This window comes from Diplotaxodon limnothrissa, linkage group LG22 (assembly GCF_057381915.1).
Source record: "Diplotaxodon limnothrissa isolate DT_005_m linkage group LG22, D_limnothrissa_male_GT1.1, whole genome shotgun sequence".
Lineage (NCBI taxonomy): Eukaryota > Metazoa > Chordata > Actinopteri > Cichliformes > Cichlidae > Diplotaxodon > Diplotaxodon limnothrissa.
The window spans coordinates 29,399,834-29,420,240 of record NC_140616.1 but is presented as its reverse complement, the minus strand read 5'-3'; the positions used below and the strand labels follow the sequence as shown (position 1 = coordinate 29,420,240).

General features: G+C 44.4%; 2 protein-coding genes across 3 annotated transcripts in view; one reads left to right on the top strand and one right to left on the bottom strand.

The window, feature by feature from the left end:
• LOC146610119 (CMP-N-acetylneuraminate-beta-galactosamide-alpha-2,3-sialyltransferase 1-like) overlaps positions 1 to 20,407 on the top strand; it is a 42,633-nt gene that overhangs the window by 8,855 nt on the left and 13,371 nt on the right. For both annotated transcript variants that reach the window (XM_085346708.1, XM_085346707.1), the window contains exons 2-4: positions 15,305 to 15,593; positions 15,797 to 15,993; positions 16,176 to 16,343. In XM_085346708.1, the coding sequence (XP_085202834.1) occupies positions 15,345 to 15,593; positions 15,797 to 15,993; positions 16,176 to 16,343 (614 nt within the window). In that variant the 5' untranslated portion in view covers positions 15,305 to 15,344. The remainder of the gene's footprint in view (positions 1 to 15,304; positions 15,594 to 15,796; positions 15,994 to 16,175; positions 16,344 to 20,407) is intronic.
• Positions 5,429 to 7,114, bottom strand: LOC146610120 (putative RNA-directed DNA polymerase from transposon BS). Its single transcript, XM_085347060.1, has one exon. The coding sequence runs from the start codon at positions 7,037 to 7,039 to the stop codon at positions 5,429 to 5,431; it is 1,611 nt and encodes a 536-aa protein (XP_085203186.1). The 5' UTR covers positions 7,040 to 7,114.

Genomic DNA, 20,407 nt, shown 5'->3' with positions numbered 1-20,407 from the left:
GGATGAACAGCGGGACCACTGTGTGCTGTTTATTAATAAACAATAAAATATATTCCTAAATGACAACATGCCTAAAAGCAGAACGGTATTTGTACGTCAGTGGGAAAATAGCGGTGGCTTGCTAGCTTTTGTGCGGCTTCCCCGGGTCAGTGAAAACTTTAGAGAAAACTTAAGAAAAATGAATGAACTTACCAGGTTGCCCGATCTCTTTACATATCTTCCTCCAAGCTCGTCCTTTATATTCCTGTCTCGGTCCAGAAAGCAGCTGGTGTCGTACGGCTCCGGGTTGTTTGCTACGGCATTGATTAGCCTTCCTTCTATTGAAGAATAAAGGGCTTTGGCTGGATCTGCCCCTTTGAACTAGGTAACAGCCACGTCACCAGGCTCCTGATTGGTTGTCGCGGCGCGATTTGACGCTGGAGTTCAGATTTTTCCAACTCGAGCGGGGGACGCGAAACGCGTGTATGCACAAAATGCAACACATAAACTCACGCGCGTGGTTTTTTTCGCGAGTCAAACGCCTGAAACGCGCTACACTCACGCGCGTTTCAGGCGTTTTCGCGTTTTCGCGACGCAAATCTGCTTCCGAATTTTCGCGGGAGCCGCAATCGCGGGTCAGCGCGCCTTTCCATCTTTACATGTAAGCCTGACGCTCTGCCTGCCTCTATCGCGTTCGGTGTGAACACACCGTAAGAGAGTTGCATGGGCAGCCGTGTGCGACGGCCGAAAAAACGCACGGTGTGATCCCGGCACAAAACAACCAACAGCAGAGGACATCCAGGACCACAATCTGAATATTACAGACAACACCAACAAGTACCAGATTCAAAACTGTTTGTAAGGTAAAGCATGTTGGTGCAATAGCTTTACTTTTGAGCTGATTTTATAAGACAGACCATCGCATCATTACAGAGTGATAAATCCGAATCTGTGAGCCGCGTAAATGCGGCAAGGCGCAAAGGTGAAAAGTGATAAAACTCGATTCTGATACGTTTTGCCTCGTAGTAATATTGCCGCTTGAGTCCCTCACCTTTGTTCGCTGAACGCACATCAAGCGTTCTTGTCACAGAGGGAAGTCCCCCGTAGTGGAGCCAGAGCAGCGCGCTGCCTCGGTTGACAGCAGAAGTAAATAACACAGGCAGACCATGGGCTGCTCAGCTTGTTTATGATCAACTGGACGGACGCAGTGATACTACGTTCTTTTGGCCGTTAAGAAGACAGATCGCTCGTCTGTTTACCATGGTCGCTGAAGGGTAAGCTTTGTACTTCAGAATTTCTGAAGACAAGCTCTCTAAAATGTCAGACTTGAGCTTTGGTTTTAGGGTTAAAAGTGTTCCATTGGCTTGGAATTCCTGGTTGCCTTTTGTCAATTGCAGCTCTACATCGAAGCTAAACTCAGGTATGCGAAAGTCCAGTGGCCAGGCTTCTGATCGCAGCGTGGAGTTTGCTGAGCTCGAGGAGCTTGATGACCTGGATTCTGGCGATGACAGTATATCTGTGTCATAATCAGGGTTGTGGCCAGAGCAGGGGCTACCCAAGTTAAATGAGGACACACTGCTTTCATTACTACCAGTGGATGTTTCTGGTACACCTGTTTTAATCACTTTTATTTTGTCCATGTCTTTTAGATCAAATGTGGATGTCATGTTAAGGAACTGATTAAAATCTGTGTCCATGTACTGCAATCTGAACTGTTCAGAAACTCCGCACTGATTTTCAATCTCCGCTTTGAGCTCGTTAACATTCTTTGGTATCCCCAAAGGAAGGGTTAACTTGAGTGCGTTGTTCTCCCCCAGGATTATCAGAAGCTTTGTTGGGGCTGTCATTTCTGATGTCCCAATCTCCAACTGTTACTCTAAAAAATAAGTGCAAGAACATGAGCAGGTGGTTCCCAAACTTCAGTACATGTTACAATGGTGAAGCAGGTATTTTTTTAGTGGTATTCAGAATTTTGCAGCACAATTTTTTTTCTAGTATTTTTACAAGGCTTGAAACATATCCGAGTAGATTTAAGTTCTGGTCCAACTATTTTTAAGAACCAAACTTTGAGAAGAACTGCTATACAGCACATAAATTAAATCGGCAACATGGACATTAAAATTACCTGAACAGTGTATGTATCTCTTTAATGTAACCATGCGAGAAGCTCCGACTTGGTAGTCACAAAGTGGATAACAATCCACCAGATCCTCATGTGCAACAAGAGAAATTTCCTTTGGAGATGGGTCAATTTTGAAGGATCCATAGTGTTCAGTGTACCACGAGCTCAGTTTTTTTACTATAAACACCAACGAATCTGCCAAAATACACATCTGCAGGATTTCAGCAAACTCTGGCAGACCCCCCAGTGATCCATGTACTATTAACATGCCCTTCCTGTAGTAGATGCCCGCAACAGACACACTCTGGGCAAGGCTAACTACAGCTGTGTCAGGGTACTTTTCAGCAAGACAATGTGCAATTTCACGTTTGAGAAGTTCTACTGGGACTGCCGAGACTCGTGAAACCTCAAAAGTGGCTTTGCTACAGCCTGATGAATGCATGTAATGGCCAATCATGAGCTGGTGTTTGGTTGACAAAGACAGGGTTATGTTTTTGAAGCAGTTTGTGTGTCTAGCAACTTTTTAAAAAAATGTGTGCTTTGCCTCGAATCTGATTGTCCATAATAAGGCAAGTGGACCAAAATGGCGAATTATTGAGGGATAATGAGCCAGAAAGTGATGTTTTGGCAATGGTCTTCTATCTGGGCATACTTCTTTGTACCTTTGATGGTGGTCTAAAATCTTACTCTCCAGGTATGCAACTGAGTCACTGTTATGAACAGGACACACAACAAGCTCAACAATATTCTTCAAATCTAGTAGAAGTTCCCAAGCTGGTTCGTTTTCAGGTATGTGTTGTCCAATAATAAGTGGCAGAAGTCTTAGTAAACACCAATTTTCATGTGCATTGCCACCAACAGTTTTTTTACTAAGAAAATTGTGAGGCAATTTCTGAGGGCGATTAGTCTGATCCCCTCCTTTGTAGGGAAATGACTGAACAAGTCTATTTAGATTTTCAAAAGTGATGTACTTCTTGCCTATTAGTATTCGAAGGCACTCAGCTATCTCAAAAGGCACAATACCTTCAAAAAGGTCATGTGCAAGATCAGGGGGGAATCCTGCAGTGACCTTGAAGAAAGACAGACTGTTTGCCAAGACACACGAGCTTTTCACACCACAACAAGCTACCCCTGTCTCACGTGCAGTTGCTATGTGTACACGATGGAGCTCCTCACTTCTCAGAGAAAAGTCACTATTTGTAGCTTTTGATTCAATCTCTGAGCGTGTAGCAGTACAAAACCTGCAAAAGTAATCTCCAGAAAAACTTTCCACAAAACCGGCCAATCCATGAGCTCCGAGGCTGTCTGCCACTACATATTGGACAGTGCCTTTAAAGTTGATCCCTAAATTGTCAATGAACACTCCCTGCTGCTCTAAAATGACAAGGTCTTGCAAAAGTGGCTCAAATATTTTTGGATAGCCAAAGGTCCTAAGGTCCTCACTTTTGCACAAGAGAGCCAAATAAATAGAAGAGAGGGATGAATGACTACCTGGTGGCAAGTTACCTAAAATCCAGTAAACTGAGCAAAGTTTATGCTTTTTCCGTGATGTCCCCAATGGATTGCAAATTTCGAAATCATCAACATAAAGACAAATAGAGATTCTTAGTTCACCGCCTGAGAAAAACTCATTATTTTGAAAATGTAGACCATCTTTATATGATGTATACTTTTCCTTATTTACAAAAGGATTCTGATTGTGGCTAGTGACAAATTTGTTCAGTATGTTTTCTTGTTTAAATATCTGCTGTAATGATTTTAGAATAGGAATATACTGAAAGGTCCTCTTGCTTTGGGAGTCGAGAATGTATTCAATTGGATCAATAACTTCAAAATGTTTTCTGTAATACTGTCTGCGTTTGAAGGCAGTGGCAAGTGTGCCGTCCTTTTCTATGGCTTTTAACAAAGGGTTAAAAGAAACTGCCTTTGTCAGTTCTTCAATAACAGGCTGGTCTAGACAAAGGTTATGATTCTTGAGTATGTCTACAATTACTTGATTTGTCAAAGGCACTGATGCACAGCTTATCAGGTAGTGCAATTCTGAAAGCAACTCGTCAATTGCTATGCTGGGAACATGAAAATAGTTTTCCAACTTAAGTAAAAGAGATGCAAAATTAAGTTCTATTACATTTGCCAAATCTTCAGTCTCACTTGTAGTTGTATCGTGATCAATATTTGCACTTATGTCCTCTTTTACAATAGTGTCTGTACTGTCATCAGCTGATTTTTGGCCTACAATAGTGTTAGCAATACCGATTTTAAAGTCTTTTAAGGTATAAGGATTGTGTTTCCTATTTCGATGAGACTTGAATGTACCATAGATATTTGTTTTGAAAGAACAACCCTCAAACATGCAATGCACAGTCTCGTTACATTTTAGATGGTTGTTAATGTGAGAAAAATACTCCTGCTCTGAAGCTATGTTGCAGCAGGAACACAAATGGCAGTTAAATGTTGCCAAACTCACAGACTTGTCTAGAGTTCTTTGGGTATGTGATCTGCTTAAGTGGCTATGTAGAGCATTCCATGTTTTGAAAACACAGACACAATCAGAATAGGCACATGGATACTGCTGTCTACTATGAACTAACCTGTAGTGTTTTAATAACAGAGCTCGTGATGACACCACTTTTTTGCACAATTTGCACTGCCACATCAACGTATCTGGGGGAGAAGCACAAAAGACATTTTCATTACACTGTCCCTGAAAAAACTAAATAATTTGCACATTCAATCAATCAATCAATCAATCAATCTTTATTTATAAAGCACTTTTCATACAGAAAAAATGTAGCACAAAGTGCTTTACATAGTTAAAAGCAGCCCACCCCACCCTCCAACTCACTCCCCACACTCTCAATACACATATATCCCCCCACCCCCACACACACATACACACACGCGCACACTTAAAGAGTAAAAATTGGGCTGGGCTCGCATGAGCCAAGTGAGGAAACATTATAACAGAGAGCCGTCTGCACCGGGAGCCGGTCACAGACCGCAGCCTCCGGGCTGGGCACACAGCAGGAGGGAGGCCAAGGAGCCCCCCAACCAGGCTGAGAGGACCCCAGAGACCAGCAGCCACGGTCAATAACAGCCCCGGTGCAGAGAGCGCCCTCCGAGGAAACACTGGAGATATGACGCAATACGATATATACAGGGTAAAATGATAAAATAAATAAGAACAGGATACAATATAAATATAAATATAAATAGAGTAAGAAGATTAAAAAATGAATAAGAATAAAATCAAAAAATATTAGGTAAATCCTAAATTAATAATAGAATAACAGGATAGAATAAATAAGCATAAAAAATAAATAAACGCTAAGTAAAAGCTAAATTAAAAAGGTGGGTCTTGAGCCTGTTCTTAAAAACATGTACGTTCTCTGCGGCCCTGAGCTCCTCCGGCAGGCTGTTCCACAGACGAGGACCATACCACTGAAAAGCTGCCTCTCCGTGAGTATGTGTCCTGACTTTAGGGACAATCAAAAGGCCAGCACCAGAGGACCTCAGGGTCCGCGAGGGTTCGTATGGTAAAAGCAGATCTGAGAGATAAGAAGGCCCAAGACCATTAAGACATTTAAAAACCAATAAAAGAACTTTAAAATCGATCCTGAAACACACGGGGAGCCAGTGCAGCGATTCTAAAACCGGTGTAATGTGGGCCCGCCCTCTGGTCTTCGTCAGCACACGAGCTGCCGAGTTTTGCAAGAGTTGTAAAGTTGAAATATTCTTCTTAGGAAGACCAGAGAGCAGGGCATTACAGTAATCAATGCGACTGGTAATAAAAGCATGCATCAGCATCTCCGTGTTGGCCCGAGAGAGAATAGGGCGAACTCTGGCTATATTTTTTAGATGATAGAATCCAATTTTGGTTACATGTTTAACATGTGGGATAAAACCAAGCTCAGAGTCAAAAATAACACCCAGGTTTTTCACTTGTAGCGAAGGACATAGTGAAAATGCCTCTAATTTAGACAAGAGTTTCTCTCTCTGAGCCTCAGGACCGACAATTAAAACTTCAGTTTTGTCCTGGTTAAGCTGTAAAAAGTTTTCTGCCATCCAAGATCGTATATCCAAGATACAGTTAAAAAGGGCATCCATTGGTCTGGTGTCATCAGGAGACACGGAGATGTACAGCTGCGTGTCATCAGCGTAACTGTGGAAGTTCACTCCATGCCTCCTGATGACACTGCCGAGAGGCAACATATACAAATTAAAAAGTACAGGGCCTAGAACCGACCCTTGAGGCACACCACATGTCATTTCATGGATCTTAGAGGAGCATGTATCCATACTCACCATAAAAGATCTGTCAGAGAGATAGGAAGTGAACCAGTTGTGTACAGCACCAGAGAGGCCCACCATGTGTTTTAGTCTGTTTAAAAGAATAGCGTGGTCTACTGTATCAAAGGCTGCGCTTAGATCCAGTAGCACCAGGACTGAGAGCTTTTGGGCGTCCCAGTTACATCTAAGATCATTTAAAACCTTTAGGAGAGCAGTCTCTGTGCTGTGGTTCACCCTAAATCCAGACTGGAATATCTCCAGGATCTGTCTATCATTGACAAAATCAGTAATCTGAGTAAAAACAAGTTTTTCTAAGACTTTACTTAAAAATGGTAAGTTGGATACAGGTCTGTAGTTATTAAAATCATTACAATCCAAATTGCTCTTCTTCAGAAGGGGCCTCACCACCGCCGTTTTAAAGGCAGCAGGGAAGACACCCAACTGAAGAGAGCAATTCATCATGTATAAAAGCTCAGCCTCAAAAAATCCATAAAGTGTTTTAAAGAGTGAAGAGGGGATTGGATCTAAAAGACATGTGGTGGGTCTCACTGTGGAGAAAACCTTCTGAAAGTTCTCAGCATTAACCAGGACAAAGCTGTCCAGTGTCTCCTCAGGTACAATCGAGCCCTCAGATGTGTTTACAAACATATCACGATTAGATAAAATATCAGATCTGATGGCGCTGATCTTTCCCCTGAAGTGGTCTGCAAACTGCTCACAGAGTGAGTCTGTGGGGGTTCTTTTGGAGCTTTTAAAATCAGGGTTAAATAAATGATCTATGGTGGAAAAGAGGACCTTGGGATTATTTTTGTTAATACTGATTATTTTGGCGAAGTATGAATTTCTTGACTTCCTCAATGTATTATTGTACATTTTAAGTTGCTCGGAAAATATTTGATGGTTGATATTATTTTTATTTTTCCTCCATCTCCTTTCTGCTGCCCTGCAATTTCTTTTGAGTTTTTTGACTTCTTCGTTTCTCCAGGGTGATGCATGTTTTACGTTAATCTTTTTGGTGGTGAGTGGAGCAACGGAGTCAAGGCTTTTCTTCAGTTTGCTGTTAAAATAACTAAAAATCAAATTGCAGGGTGCAGGTAAAATCACAGGGGGGCATTTGACTAAAACCCTGGTAAAATTTGCAGTCACTTCAGAGGTTAGATAGCGCCTCCTCACAGTTCGCACTGAGGTCTTCCGCTGAATAAAACCGGTGATGTTAAAAAACACACAGTAGTGGTCAGAGACAGCCAAGTCAACAACAGAGGACACGCTGGTGGACAGCCCATGGGTGATGACCAGGTCCAGAGTGTGTCCTCTGTTGTGAGTCGGCTGCGTGACGTGCTGGATAAAATCCAAACAGTGAAGAATGTTTAAGAATTCTTTTGTTGCAGGGTCAGAAGGATTATCTATGTGCAGGTTAAAATCACCGGTTAAAATTATCATATTATATTTTGAATGTATGTTTGTTAAAAATTCTGAGAATTCCTTGATAAAAGCAGCGCTGTCTTTAGGTGGTCTATAAATTGTGACAGATAAAACTGGAGGGCTGCTGAAAACAATAGCATGGAATTCAAAAGTGGTAAAATGATCAAATAAAATTTGTTTGGTGGTGAGTGTGTTGTTGGCTAAAGATGCAGTCCCACCACCTGTCTTACCACTTCTAATAGAAAAAGAGAAACTAAAATTTGGTGGGGAGGCCTCAGTGAGAACAACTGGTGCATCCGAGCCCAGCCATGTTTCAGTTAAAAATAAACAGTCAAGTTTATTATCTAAGATTAAATCATTAATAATAAAAGACTTGTTCGACAGAGAGCGTACATTTAAAAGTGCCATACTGATTGAGACTGGTGGATTATTGACAATAGAGTTGAATGGATGTTGATATTTTTGAAGAGGCCGGAGGTTATTAATGTTTTTGGAGTTACTGGATTTATGATAATTCTGTTGCTCTCTGTTTGTGATTATGACGGGTATTGTGTTGACTGTGGGAGAGAAAGGTCCTAGTCCAGAGTTTTGTGTATTACTGTTAAAAGTGGAACAAATATAGGAGCTGGGACCAGGGGAACATCAGTCAGTGGCAGACAGTGGCGATGTGCGGGAGTGCTGTACGCCAAATGCCAAATTGGCGGACAGCAAACGGCGTCCCCAGGCGTTGAGGTGGAGCCCGTCTGCCCCAAAAAGATGCCTCCTCTCCCAGAAGGCATCAAAGTTGTTAATAAAACCCATGCCGTGGGAGATACAGGCAGAGGAAAGCCAGGTGTTAAGGCTGAGCAGCCGGCTGAAACGGCCTATCCCTCTGCCACAGGTGGGGGTGGGCCCAGAGATAAAAGCACTCACCTGCAACTGACCAAGGAGGCTGAAGAGTTCGAGGAAGTCCAACTTCAGCAGCTCAGATTGCTGTTTGGGGATGTCATTGGTGCCGATGTGGATGATGAGCCGGTTAACCTGTGGGTGGGATGCCAGAATGTTGGGAATTCTGTCCACTATGTCAACAACAGTGGCTCCCGGGAACGACAGCGTGAGCGCCCCCCTCATCCGCACGTTCCTGACGATGGAATCCCCGAGGACCAGCGTGGAGAGAGGAGGTGCCACCGAGGGCTGTTGGCCATCTGAGACGCCCGCGCCGCGACACCGGGGGTGTTCAGATTGAGATGCGCCAGCCGGACTGCGTGAGTGACTCCCAGGTAGCAGCGCTGTGGGTCCTCTTCTCCGAGGAGCCGGGGTAAAGCACAGCTCTCCGCGGTGAGTTTGCACCACAGCGTCGGGTTGCCCGCCGCGGCTCCGGGGGCGTAGTGGTGGAGATGGCGCAGACCTCAGCGACACAGCGGGATGGCGAGGGCTAGCGGTCAGAGGAGGAAAGTCCACAGGATCCAGGACATTGAATTTATTCTCCAATACTACCGCACCGGAGGGGTGAGGGTGCGAGAGACGGATCCTCCTGCCCCCTCTGCAGCCACCACGCGTCTCAACCATGGTCCATGGCGCTGGTTGGAGTGGAGTGGAGCTGACCAGAGCCTTGGGTCTGGCCCCTAGCTGAAACCAGGAGTTCTCGTCCTTGGCAGAAGCACCAGCGACGCAAGTTGAGAGCCTGTGTTGACTGTTGGCGGGATCTTGGGACACAGCAGCTGGATGGTGCACTGTGTCGGCTAGCTCAGCGCTAGTAGCGGTGGTTTGAGCTTTGCCAAGGAGGATCGTGTCAAGTTCGCATTCAGCCCCCTGGATTTGGTATAGCGTGGATATCCTTTGTTCCAGCTCGATCACTTTTTGGCTCAGGTTGATGCAGCTTTCACAGCTGGATGTTGAGGTAAGTGGTGCCATTCTGGAATCTCGTACCGGCGACAGCGTCAAAAACAAAAACAGACACTGCCACTTTAGCTTACGTTAGCTAAAAAGTTAGTCGTGACGCAGCAAAAAAAAAAAAAAAGAGTTTTCAGATCAATATCCAGCAAATATCCAGCAAATGCAAAACCAAGCTTTCGTCAGCCTTCGTCAGCCTTGATAACTTTTAGCCGAAGCAAACATTGTTAATGTTTCATATTAATCAGTTTTATTTTTAATATTGTATGCTACAACAATGAATTTATTGATCTACATCATCACCACTGCATATTGTGTAAATGTGTGTGTAATCTGACATTAAAAGTCGAGTGAGAAATCCCATGGACATTGTACAACATTAATGCAGTTCATCTTACACCAGCTTACTAAATGCTTTCTGCAAGCTACATCAAAACGTAAGCTGAAATATTAGACAGAAAATACACCCTAACCTGTCTGCTAGCGAGGAGCGCTACTCCACTGTTGTTGGCTAAAGTGCAACGCAGTCAGGCGTCCGAGTATAAACTCGGCGCGAAAGTGCGTGCCGGACCGAATGCGCTGCCTGTACCGACGCATACCGACGCTAGCGCTACACTACATTTGGGCTGAAAACAGAGCTTTGCTATTGCAATGGAGTCCCCTCCAAAATCATTTGGAAACTCACGTGCAGCAAGTCCACGTTAGCAAACCTTTACCGGGCAAAACCCTGCCTGTACTCTTTTCTTAGTAGCACTTGCGACATTAACTGACGTGTGAACATATATATGTAGACGGGCTTTACAAGAAAAATGACTTCTTACCTGATTTTTGGACAAAAATGCGGCTGAACCAGTCCACATGGCGAAGAAAAAGCAAGCTTGAGAAAGAGGGTGGTGCGCATGCGCATTGGCCCTTACTTAGGCGGGCTCTGCACGTAGCAGTATGTGCAGAGGGACAAACCTGTGAATTTACTCAACAATGTTACGTTGACACAGTTCAAATTCAAAAATTCAAATTCAAATCAAATTCAAATTTTATTTGTCACGTACACAGTCATACACAGTACGATATGTAGTGAAATGCTTGGACAACTGCTCGTGACCTAAAGAAAACAAAAAAGGAAAGGCTATGAATAAGATAGGAAATAAATATGAAAAATTAAAAAGGGTAAATTTAACTAGGAAGGAATAAAATATAAATTAAGGTTAAAAATGAAATAACTGTACAACACAAATTAGAATGAAGGGTAAATTTAACTGGGAAGAATAAGATAAAATATATAAATTAAAGTTGAAAATAAAATAACTGTACAACAAAATACACAATACACAATATAGAACTATATAAGAATGTATGAAGAAATCTAAATATAAATAAATATATACACAATAACAGCAGCTGTACAAGTATTAACCGGAAATGAAGAATATAGTGACCAGTGTTGTGCAAAAACAAAGTCCAGAAAGTCCAGTGTGTGTGTAAGAACCATATGTGTGGGTCAGTACTGTGTGGTGGTGTGATTGAGAGACCGTATCGCCTGCGGGAAGAAGCTCCTCCTCAGTCTCTCTGTGTTGGTCTTCAGGGAGCGGAATCGCTTTCCTGACCTCAGCAGAGAGAACAGTCTGTTGTTGGGATGGCTGAGGTCCTTCACGATCTTCCTGGCCTTGGTCCGGCACCGCCTGCTGTAGATTGAGTGCAGGTCAGGGAGCTCGGAGCGGTTCAATGACTTTGTGTAACAACAAAAAGTAACAACATTTCATTAAATTTGCACAAACACTTTAAGAATTTTTGCAAAATCGAGTTTATTAAGAACAAACAACAAAATCTACTTTAGTAAAAGCAGAGATAGGCTGAGTTCATTTTTTTGAGTGTATTTTGGTATGATCCGATACCAAGTAAATTCGGGCCAGTAACGCCGATACGATACTTTTGAATAAATAAGGTGGATGCCTCATTGAATTGGTAAATCGCAATTAATTAACAAGTGTTTTTTGTGATGTTTCCTTTGTTATTATTAATTAGTTAAAACCCAGGACATAATTAGGAGAAATAATTTATTTATAATTAAATAAAAAATGTTTTATTATTGTGGCGGCTTTTGGTCTGCGATGCCGCTGCAGGTGAGAAGGACTCACCTTCACTGCATCCACAATGATGCCTTGCCGGCTTAAAACCTGTGCGCTGCTTGTGCTGTTGTTGTTGTTGTTGTTGTTGTTGTTATTGTTTTTTTGGTGTTGATGTGTACTGCTGGCAGCAGGAGGGCTGCAGCGTTGAATGTAGGCTACTGTTACAGCAACCGTATGATCACTGTAAGGGTGGACAGCGCGCGGCTCTGGGTGAGCCGGAGGCTGGCGCGCCAACAGGACCTGCCAAGTTGGAGACGGAGGTCGAGGTGCATGGGGGTCCTGCCACGCCTGAAGGCGGCATGCTGTCCACTTCGGCACGCAGGCTGCATGGTCCTGGGCTAGCTGCCTGTGAGCCCCAGCTCACTTCCACGGCTGCTGCGCCGCCGCTGCTTGCCATATGGGTGGCCATCAGGCTAGCCCCGGGGCTTCCTCTGGAGGCGCGGGGAACCGCCAGAGTGGACACTTTCCCATCGCTGGGCTGGGGCATGGGGCGCCGATTCCCTCGCCTGCTCGCGGGGTGAGGTAAAACGGGCGAGGGGGGTATGTTGCAGGGCGTGTTCTGCGATGCCGCTGCAGGTTTGGTGGTGGTGATGTGTACGGCTGCCAGCGGGAGAGCTGAAGCTGAAGCTGAAGTTGAAGTTGAATGTACTGTTACAGCAACCGTGTGACTATTGTAAGAAATGATGCTGTGAAGCATGAAAATGCCATCGGGTCTGCCGTGGTGGCGATTTTTTTTTCCCTTTAATCTTAAGTGCAGGCAAACCAGTAAACTAATAAAAACAAATACTGTTGATAAACTATAATACAAAAAATCACAATTAAAATTCTCAACAACAAAAAAAAGGGTGTGTGTGTGTGTGTGTGTACAACAACAACCCCCAAAGTGTCTAAGTCACCTGACGGTGTCAGTGCAACATCGAAACATAAAAGTGGGGGAGAGGGAGCAAAGTGCTCTCTGCTGACACAGGAGCGGTGAGTCCAGCGACCTGTTTGTTTCGTTTTTGCCGAAAGCACAGCATAGCAAACAAGCAGAGCTCAAAGTAAAGAATCAATCTCACCAGGCTAGTATGATCCGATACCGATGTCGACTTGGGATCGATACTATCGATATTTGGATCGATCCGCCCACCACTAATGGAATGGACTGTATCGTCTTTTTTGCCTTTTCCCCCAAAAGTGTCCCTACCATATCTAAAGCAGCAGGGAGAATGATGTCCTCCACAATAGTGTGGGGTTTGTTGTTTTTAGCCACTCTGTAACTGACCATGTAAGATGCTTGTCTGTTTTTATTCATAAGTTCTGGCACTTGAATGCAGGTTTTACTTGTTGAAAGGTATTTTAGCTGTCGCTCAAAATATTCTCTTGGTTTATTTTTCAAATGGGGATGATTTGTCTCTAAATGTCTGCGCAAAAGTGAAGGTTTCATTGAGTTCTGAGAAAATACTCTTGCACAAATAACACATTGTGGCCGGGAAAATCCACCAATATTTATACACGTGAACCCCAGCAAAATATAATTGTCATCATATTTGCATTTCTTTGAGGTTGTGTTACAGTCCGAGCTGTCATGCTTTCTCCCACTTTGACGCTCTGCATCACACACTTCATCACTTTCCACATGACTGGCTCCAGCTATGCTAGCCACTTGGCTAGTAACCACAGATACATCTTTTCTTTGCAAGCTCCTTTGACCACAGATACATCCATGCTAGCATCCAAATCTGACAACACATTGTTGATCACCTGTGCGGTCACTAGAAAATGCATCTTCAGATATGAGCTGATTGGTTGTTGTGGTCGGTGTCTCTGTGGTAGGGCCTTTTTTTTTTCTTTTCTTTTCTTTTCTTTTCTTGTTAACCACTTGTCCATTTTCGTGCTGCACTGAATGCTTGGAGGCAACTTCAACTGTTGGGCGTGACTTGCCCAAATGACTGACACCTATGTATTTTGTCAGAGCTATTGTTTTGCTGAACACCAGAGGGTGATGCTCTACAAGGGCCTGATATAACTTACAAGGACATGTATTTGATAGCTACATAAAACTTCGGCTTTTAAAATTTTTGATCCTCACTCCAACCCCGACCCGCATACCCCCTACAGCCACTTGCGTACCCCAAGGGTACGCAAGAAAGTTCTGGAAGCCGACCGCGGAGCCAGCAGTGGCAACGGAACACTTCTGGAGGTCGACCGCGGAACCAGCAGCAGCAACAAAGCAGTTCTGGAAGCCGGCTGTGAGGAAATTGGTGGAACTACAAACCACAGCCTTGGTCAGCACTGGTTCAGTAGCTACATTCAGTAGCTTTAAAAACACGAGAAACTGTTTTCAATTCTGAACTGGAAACAGCAGAATCTGTTCTTGTAGTTCCAGACTTAGCAAGAGCTCGTGGAAAAGAGTCAATCTCACTCACTGAGATGGAAGAATCTAGAGTGGAACCGTACATCCTGGCACTGGGATTTCTTCAGCAGGTGGCGAATCCTCATTAACAGAGTTGGGCAGCTGCTGAGGAAGTCCAGGGTTCTGAGCATGGTGAAGAGAGCCGGTGCCACAGATGGTGCTTCTTCCTGAAAGCAGGAGAGGCGAAGGAAAATGAGTCTCGGAGCAGCAGTGACTGGCTCCTCATCCTCTGACCACATTCCTGCCAAGCATGAGGCAGGTGAGGGGTTGTCAGAACAGGACATGAAGGAAGAGGGATTAACAATTTGACTCCAACACATAGTGTACCCTGTTAAGTGCCAGGAGGATTTCCAGGATTTATATATCGGGGAAACCAAACAACCTCTGGCAAAGTGGATACCATAACACAGAAGAGCTACCTTGTCAGGCCAGGACTCCTCATTCTATTTACACCTACAGGCCAGTGGACACTCTTTCAATGATGAGGATGTACAGGGAGGAACGCTGGTTTGAGCGGGGAGTCAAGAATGCCATTTATGTAAAAAGGGAAAGACCATCTTTGAATTGAGGAGGGGGCCTAAGGGTGCATCTTTTGCCATCATACAATGCTGTGATTGCAGCCAATTCCCCAACTCTCTGTGAATGCTACTCATGGCCATTGATTAGTGGGCTTTGATCAGTGGTTATTAATCAATGGTCATGAGAATTTGCTTAATTATGATGAAGGAACTGACCTCCCAGCCCATTGTTCCTTCAGTGGCCCGGTTTCAGTCATAGTGCAAATGCACTTCTTATAAGAGTGGGGAAACCTGCAGTCAGCTGAGTCTGAAGAAGTCACTTGGATGAGTAACGAAATGTTTCTCCCACTGAAAACGCTATGTCCAGATGAACAGAATTAACTTTTGGAGATGTGGAAGTAACAATTAGTCCAAGCATGTTTGTAGACATTAGTTGCATCCTATCATTAAGGCTAAGGTCTTGTTTTGAGTATCATTGTGGTAATAAACAGTTTGGTCTTGTTTGCAGCGTGATGACGTGATTCTGTATGGTCATGTGTTATCACATTGTTAAATCTTGTGTTTTGTAATGTATCTACAGAACGGATCAGATCCTCTTTCAAGAATATCAAGGTGTGAAGATGCTTCAGAGGAAACCATTAGTTTTCTTTGTCTTGCTGTGTGCCACTGCCATTGGAGTCTTTTCTAGAGCTTCATGGATTTTAAATGTGTACCAGGATTTCTTCCTCCCTCAGAATGAAAGTGTTTGTTCCTGCAACAAATGTTTAATGGAATATGACCCATGGCTTAGTGAACTTATGAAAGAATCTCCTGAGCCCTTTCTATCACCCACAAACAATATCTCAGAGAATACATTTAACTGGTGGAAGGTAAATGTTAACTTTTGTATTTTAAACGTATGTATGTATGTATACTTTTTTACTGATTTCAAAGACAAGTCATTATCATCTTTTAAACCAAATTTCCAGTGCTAATAGGGATTCTTTTTAAAATACATACTCTCAGAATAATCAGTTAGTACAAAAAAAGCTAGTGAACTCAACAAATTAATTAATTACTTTTGTTATGTCAGGGCATACAGACAGACAGACGCAACTTCGCTTTGTACAATAAAACAGTGGACAAGGTTTTTCAGATCTTCCCACCCAAAGTCAATTTCACAAGATCCAGCCCTGACCTTTGTAGAACTTGTGCTGTGGTTGGGAATTCTGGTAATCTCAATGGATCGCATTATGGACCACTGATAGACTTTCATGATATTGTCATAAGGTAAGAGTAGAACATACTGTTTTGAAATCGTCATGCATGTGTTATCTTTAAATATCTGTAAGCACTGCTAAAACCTTAAACTCAATTGAATAAGATATTTTCTTTCCCCAGTATGGATGTTCATTCTACATATATCATCCAATAGATGATAATATGAACAATATATCCTCTGTGCTTTTTAGAATAAACCGTGGGCCCACAAAAGGCTTTGAAAGAGATGTTGGAAACAAAACAACATACCATGTGATGTATCCAAGGAGTTTCAAAAATTTGGACAACACCACACATCTTGTGTTTTTTCCATTCAAAATTTACGATCTACAGTGGCTTATCCGGTCTTTTACTCAAAGGTATGTGTGTATTACAAAGGTGATATTTTTATTTGGTCCTGTATCTTGGTGATTTAACATTTATGATTTGAAAGTGTAGTCTGAATGCATAACTGCAAGACAAAACCCTTTGAATATATACTTTTGTATATTTAAAAAAGAAAAAAAAAACAGCGAAAAATTATGTTTTATATTTTCTAAAAGAAAAAGATGAATGAAAAAAGGAGAGCCCACAAGAAATAAAAGTAATGGGGAAAAAAATGATCAGAATCCGAATGCATTTATTAGCCAAGTATGCAGGCACAATGTGAATGAATATGGTTCCAGTCACTGGTGTCTCTCAAGCACAACAATGTAAAATACACAATATATGAACGACACAATGAACAATATACATAAACCACAATATAAAAACATCTAAATCCTTATATACAGAAAATACAGGATTACAGAAATGAATACCACAGAGTGTACATAAACTGCAGTTGCAATGTGACAGTTCAACGGTTTAGGAGGGAAAGGGCAAGGGGAAAGAAACTGTTTCTGTGTTGGGTGGTCCTGGTCTGCAGGCTTCTATACCATCTGCCAGAAGGCAGCAGGTCAAAAGGTCTGTGTCCAGGGTGTGAGGAATCTGTGATGATTTCCCCTGCCTGTTTTCTGGTTCTTGAGAGGTACAGGTCCTGGATGGAGTGCAGGGGGCTCCAATGACCCTTTCTGCTGCCCGTAAAGTCCTCTGCAGTCTGCACCTGTCCTTTTTAGTGGCTGCTCCATACCAGACTGTGATGGAGGAGCACAGGACAGACTCAATGACTGCAGTGTAGAACTGGATCAGCAACTCCTGTGGAAGACTACACTTCCAGAGACAACTGGGGAAGTGTAATCTTCTGCTGGGTCTTTCTGAGGATGGAGGAGATGTTAGTCTCTCACTTCAGGTCCTGGGAGATAGTAATACCCAGGAACCTGAAGATCTTCACAGTAGACACTGGGTGGTCTGATATGGTGAGATGGAGCAGTGTTGAGGGATGTCTCCTGAAGTCCACTATTATCTCTACAGTCTTAAGCATGTTCAGCTCCAGATTGTTCTGACTGCACCAGAGTACCAGCGGCTCAACTTCCTGTCGATACTTACAGAAAGACATAAAAGAGAGAAATAGAAAAGTGACATGTATTGAGGTAGGTCGGAGGGGTGACAATGTAATTTCACATGAGATAAAGTGGCAGGAGTGAGCAGCAGTACAAATTTGAGCCGTGCAAGACTAAAAGTGGCAAGTAGTGCAATATTGTCTCAGGAAGGGTTTGTTCCCTTCGCCTCCGGGTCGGGGAATGGATCCTGACCGTCGTCTGTGCTTATGCGTTGAGTGGCAGTTCAGAGTACACAGCCTTCTTGGAGTCTTCTTGGAGTACTGGAGGGTGCTCCTCCTGGGGACTCTGTTGTCCTACTGGGAGATTTCAATGCTCACGTGGGCCATGACAGCAAGACCTGGAGGGGCGTGATTGGGTGGAACGGCCTCCTGGATCACCAGACCTGAGGCCACATGTTTGGACACTAAAAGTAAAGAGAGGGGCTGAGCTGTCAATTGATAGTTGGATCAGGTGGAGGGGGAGGACAATGGACACCCTGGTGCACCTAAATGCACAGTGGGGGTGTGCTGGGAATGCCTAGCAGAAGTCTGTGAGATCCTCAACAACATTGAGTCAGAATGGACCATGCGGCTGCAGCTCAGTGCAGCGGCTTCTGCAATGGAGATGCTGAACAAGGTAGTTGGTGCCTGTTGTGGTGGTAATCTCTGAATCAAATGGTGGACACCAGAGGTGAGGTGAGCCACCAAGCTGCAAAAGGAGTCCTACCGGGCTTGGTTAGCCTGTGGGACTCTGGAGGCAGCTGGTAGGTACTGGCAGGCCAAGCGGAACGCAACGCGGGCCTAAGGTGTGGGAGGAATTTGGAGAGGCCATGGAAAAAGACTTTTGGACTGCCTCAAAGAGATTCTGGCAAACCGTCAGGCGACTCGGGATGGGAAAGCGGTGATCTACCTGCACTGTGTATAGTGCGGGTGGAGTGCGGGTGGAGTGCGGCTGACTTCGACTGAGAAAATTGTCGGGCAATGGAAGGAATACTTTGAGGACCTCCTTAATCCCACTGGCACGTCTTCCGTGTAGGAAGCAGAGTCTGGGGACAAAGGAGATAACCCGCCACTGGTGGCAGAGCCCCAGGGATGCATGAGGTCCGCATCGAGTTCCTGACCGGAGGGTTTGTTCCAACTACAGGCGAATCACACTCCTCAGCCTCCCTCGGAAAGTCTATGCCAGGGTGCTGGGGAGGAGAGTCCGTCCGTTAGTCAAACCTTGGATACAGGGGGAACAATGCGGTTTTCGTCCTGGTTGTGGAACACTGGATAAGCTCTTCATCATCTCTAGGATTTAGGGTGCATGTGTTTTGTGGACTTGGAGAAGGCATTTGACCGTGTCCCTCGAGGGGTCCTGTGGGGGGGTGCTCTGGGAGTATGGGGTGTATGGCCAATTGCTACGGGCCATTCAGTCCTTATACAACCATTGGAAGAGCTTGGTCCGCATAGCCAGCAATAAGTCGTACTCGTTCCTGGTGGATGATGGGCTCCGCCAGGGCTGCACTTTCTCACAGATTCTGTTCATAATTTTTATGGAAATAATTTCTAGGCGTAGTCAAGTGGCAGAAGGCTTTCACTTGGATGGTCTCAGGATCTCATCTCTGATTTTTGCAGATGATGTGGTTTTTTTGGCTTCCAGCTCACCTTGGAATGGTTCGCAGCAGAGTGTGAAGCGGTGGGAATGAGAATCAGCACCTCCAAATCTGAGTCCAGGGTCCTCAGCCGGAAAAGGGTGGAATACCCACTCCGGGTCAGGGACGAGATCCTGCCCCAAGTGGAGAAGTTTGAGTGTCTCGGGGTCTTTACGAGTGACAGGAGAAGGGAACGGGAGATCAACAGATGGATTGTACCAGACATCCAAGAAAGGGTCTCCAGTATAAAGAGTTGGACAGCACCAGTCCCCAACATGGTACACACCTACTGGCTGAAGAAACTGACTGCACTTCATGAATACCTGGCCGCACAAATGAACCAGCTGCTAGTTGACGAGAGACACCCGGAATGGCTTACCGAAGGCCAGACAGTCCTGATCCTGAAGGACTCACAGAGGGGACCGGTCCCATCCAACAACCAACCAATAACCTGCCTCAGTACCACATGGAAGCTCCTATCAGGCAGATAATTTCCCCCAGGGATCAATAAAGTATTCTGATTCTGATTCTGATTCTGATGAACAGGCACATGGCTCAATACATGAGTGGGACACAGACAGGGATTGGCAAGAATACCAGATGTGTAGACCGAGCATTTGCCCGAGACTGCAAGACCAGACTGACCAACCTGTGCACTTCCTGGATTGATTACAAGAAGGCCTATGACTCGATGCCCCACAGCTGGATACTGGACTGCCTAGACCTATACAAGATCAATAGGACCCTAAGAGCCTTCATCAGGAGCTCAATGGGGATGTGGTGGACAACACTCACCATCAAGTGCGGGATCTGTCCCCACTACTGTTCTGCATAGGCCTGAACCTCCTCAAGGACATCATGGACAAGACTGGCTACAGATACAGACTACGGAATGGAATAGTTGTCAGCCACCTCCTGTACATGGATAACATCAACCTGTATTCCAAGAGGGAATGAGACATCGATTCACTGAACCACACCACCTGGATATACAGCAATGACATCGGAATGTCTTGCAGACTAGAGAAATGTAGTCGGATGATAACAAAGAGAGGAAAAGTAGTCAGAACTGAGGGGATCGAACTACCAGAAGGCAACATCGCAAACATTGCGGACAGCTACAAGTACCTAGGGATCCCACAGGCAAGTGAGAACCATGAAGAGTCCGCTAGGAAAGCTGCAGCCACCAAGTGCCTACAGACGGTCAAGCAAGTCCTGAGGCATCAGCTGAATGGTAAGAACAAGATTCGGGCTATCAACACCTATGCCAGGGGTGGCCAACTCGGGGCCTCGAGAGCCGGTGTCCTGCAGGTTTTAGATGTGTGCTTGA

What these genes read in the sequence shown, in the direction of transcription:
- LOC146610120 (XM_085347060.1), bottom strand. Translation starts at nt 7,039, where the DNA reads ATGTTTGTAAACACATCTGAGGGCTCGATTGTACCTGAGGAGACACTG.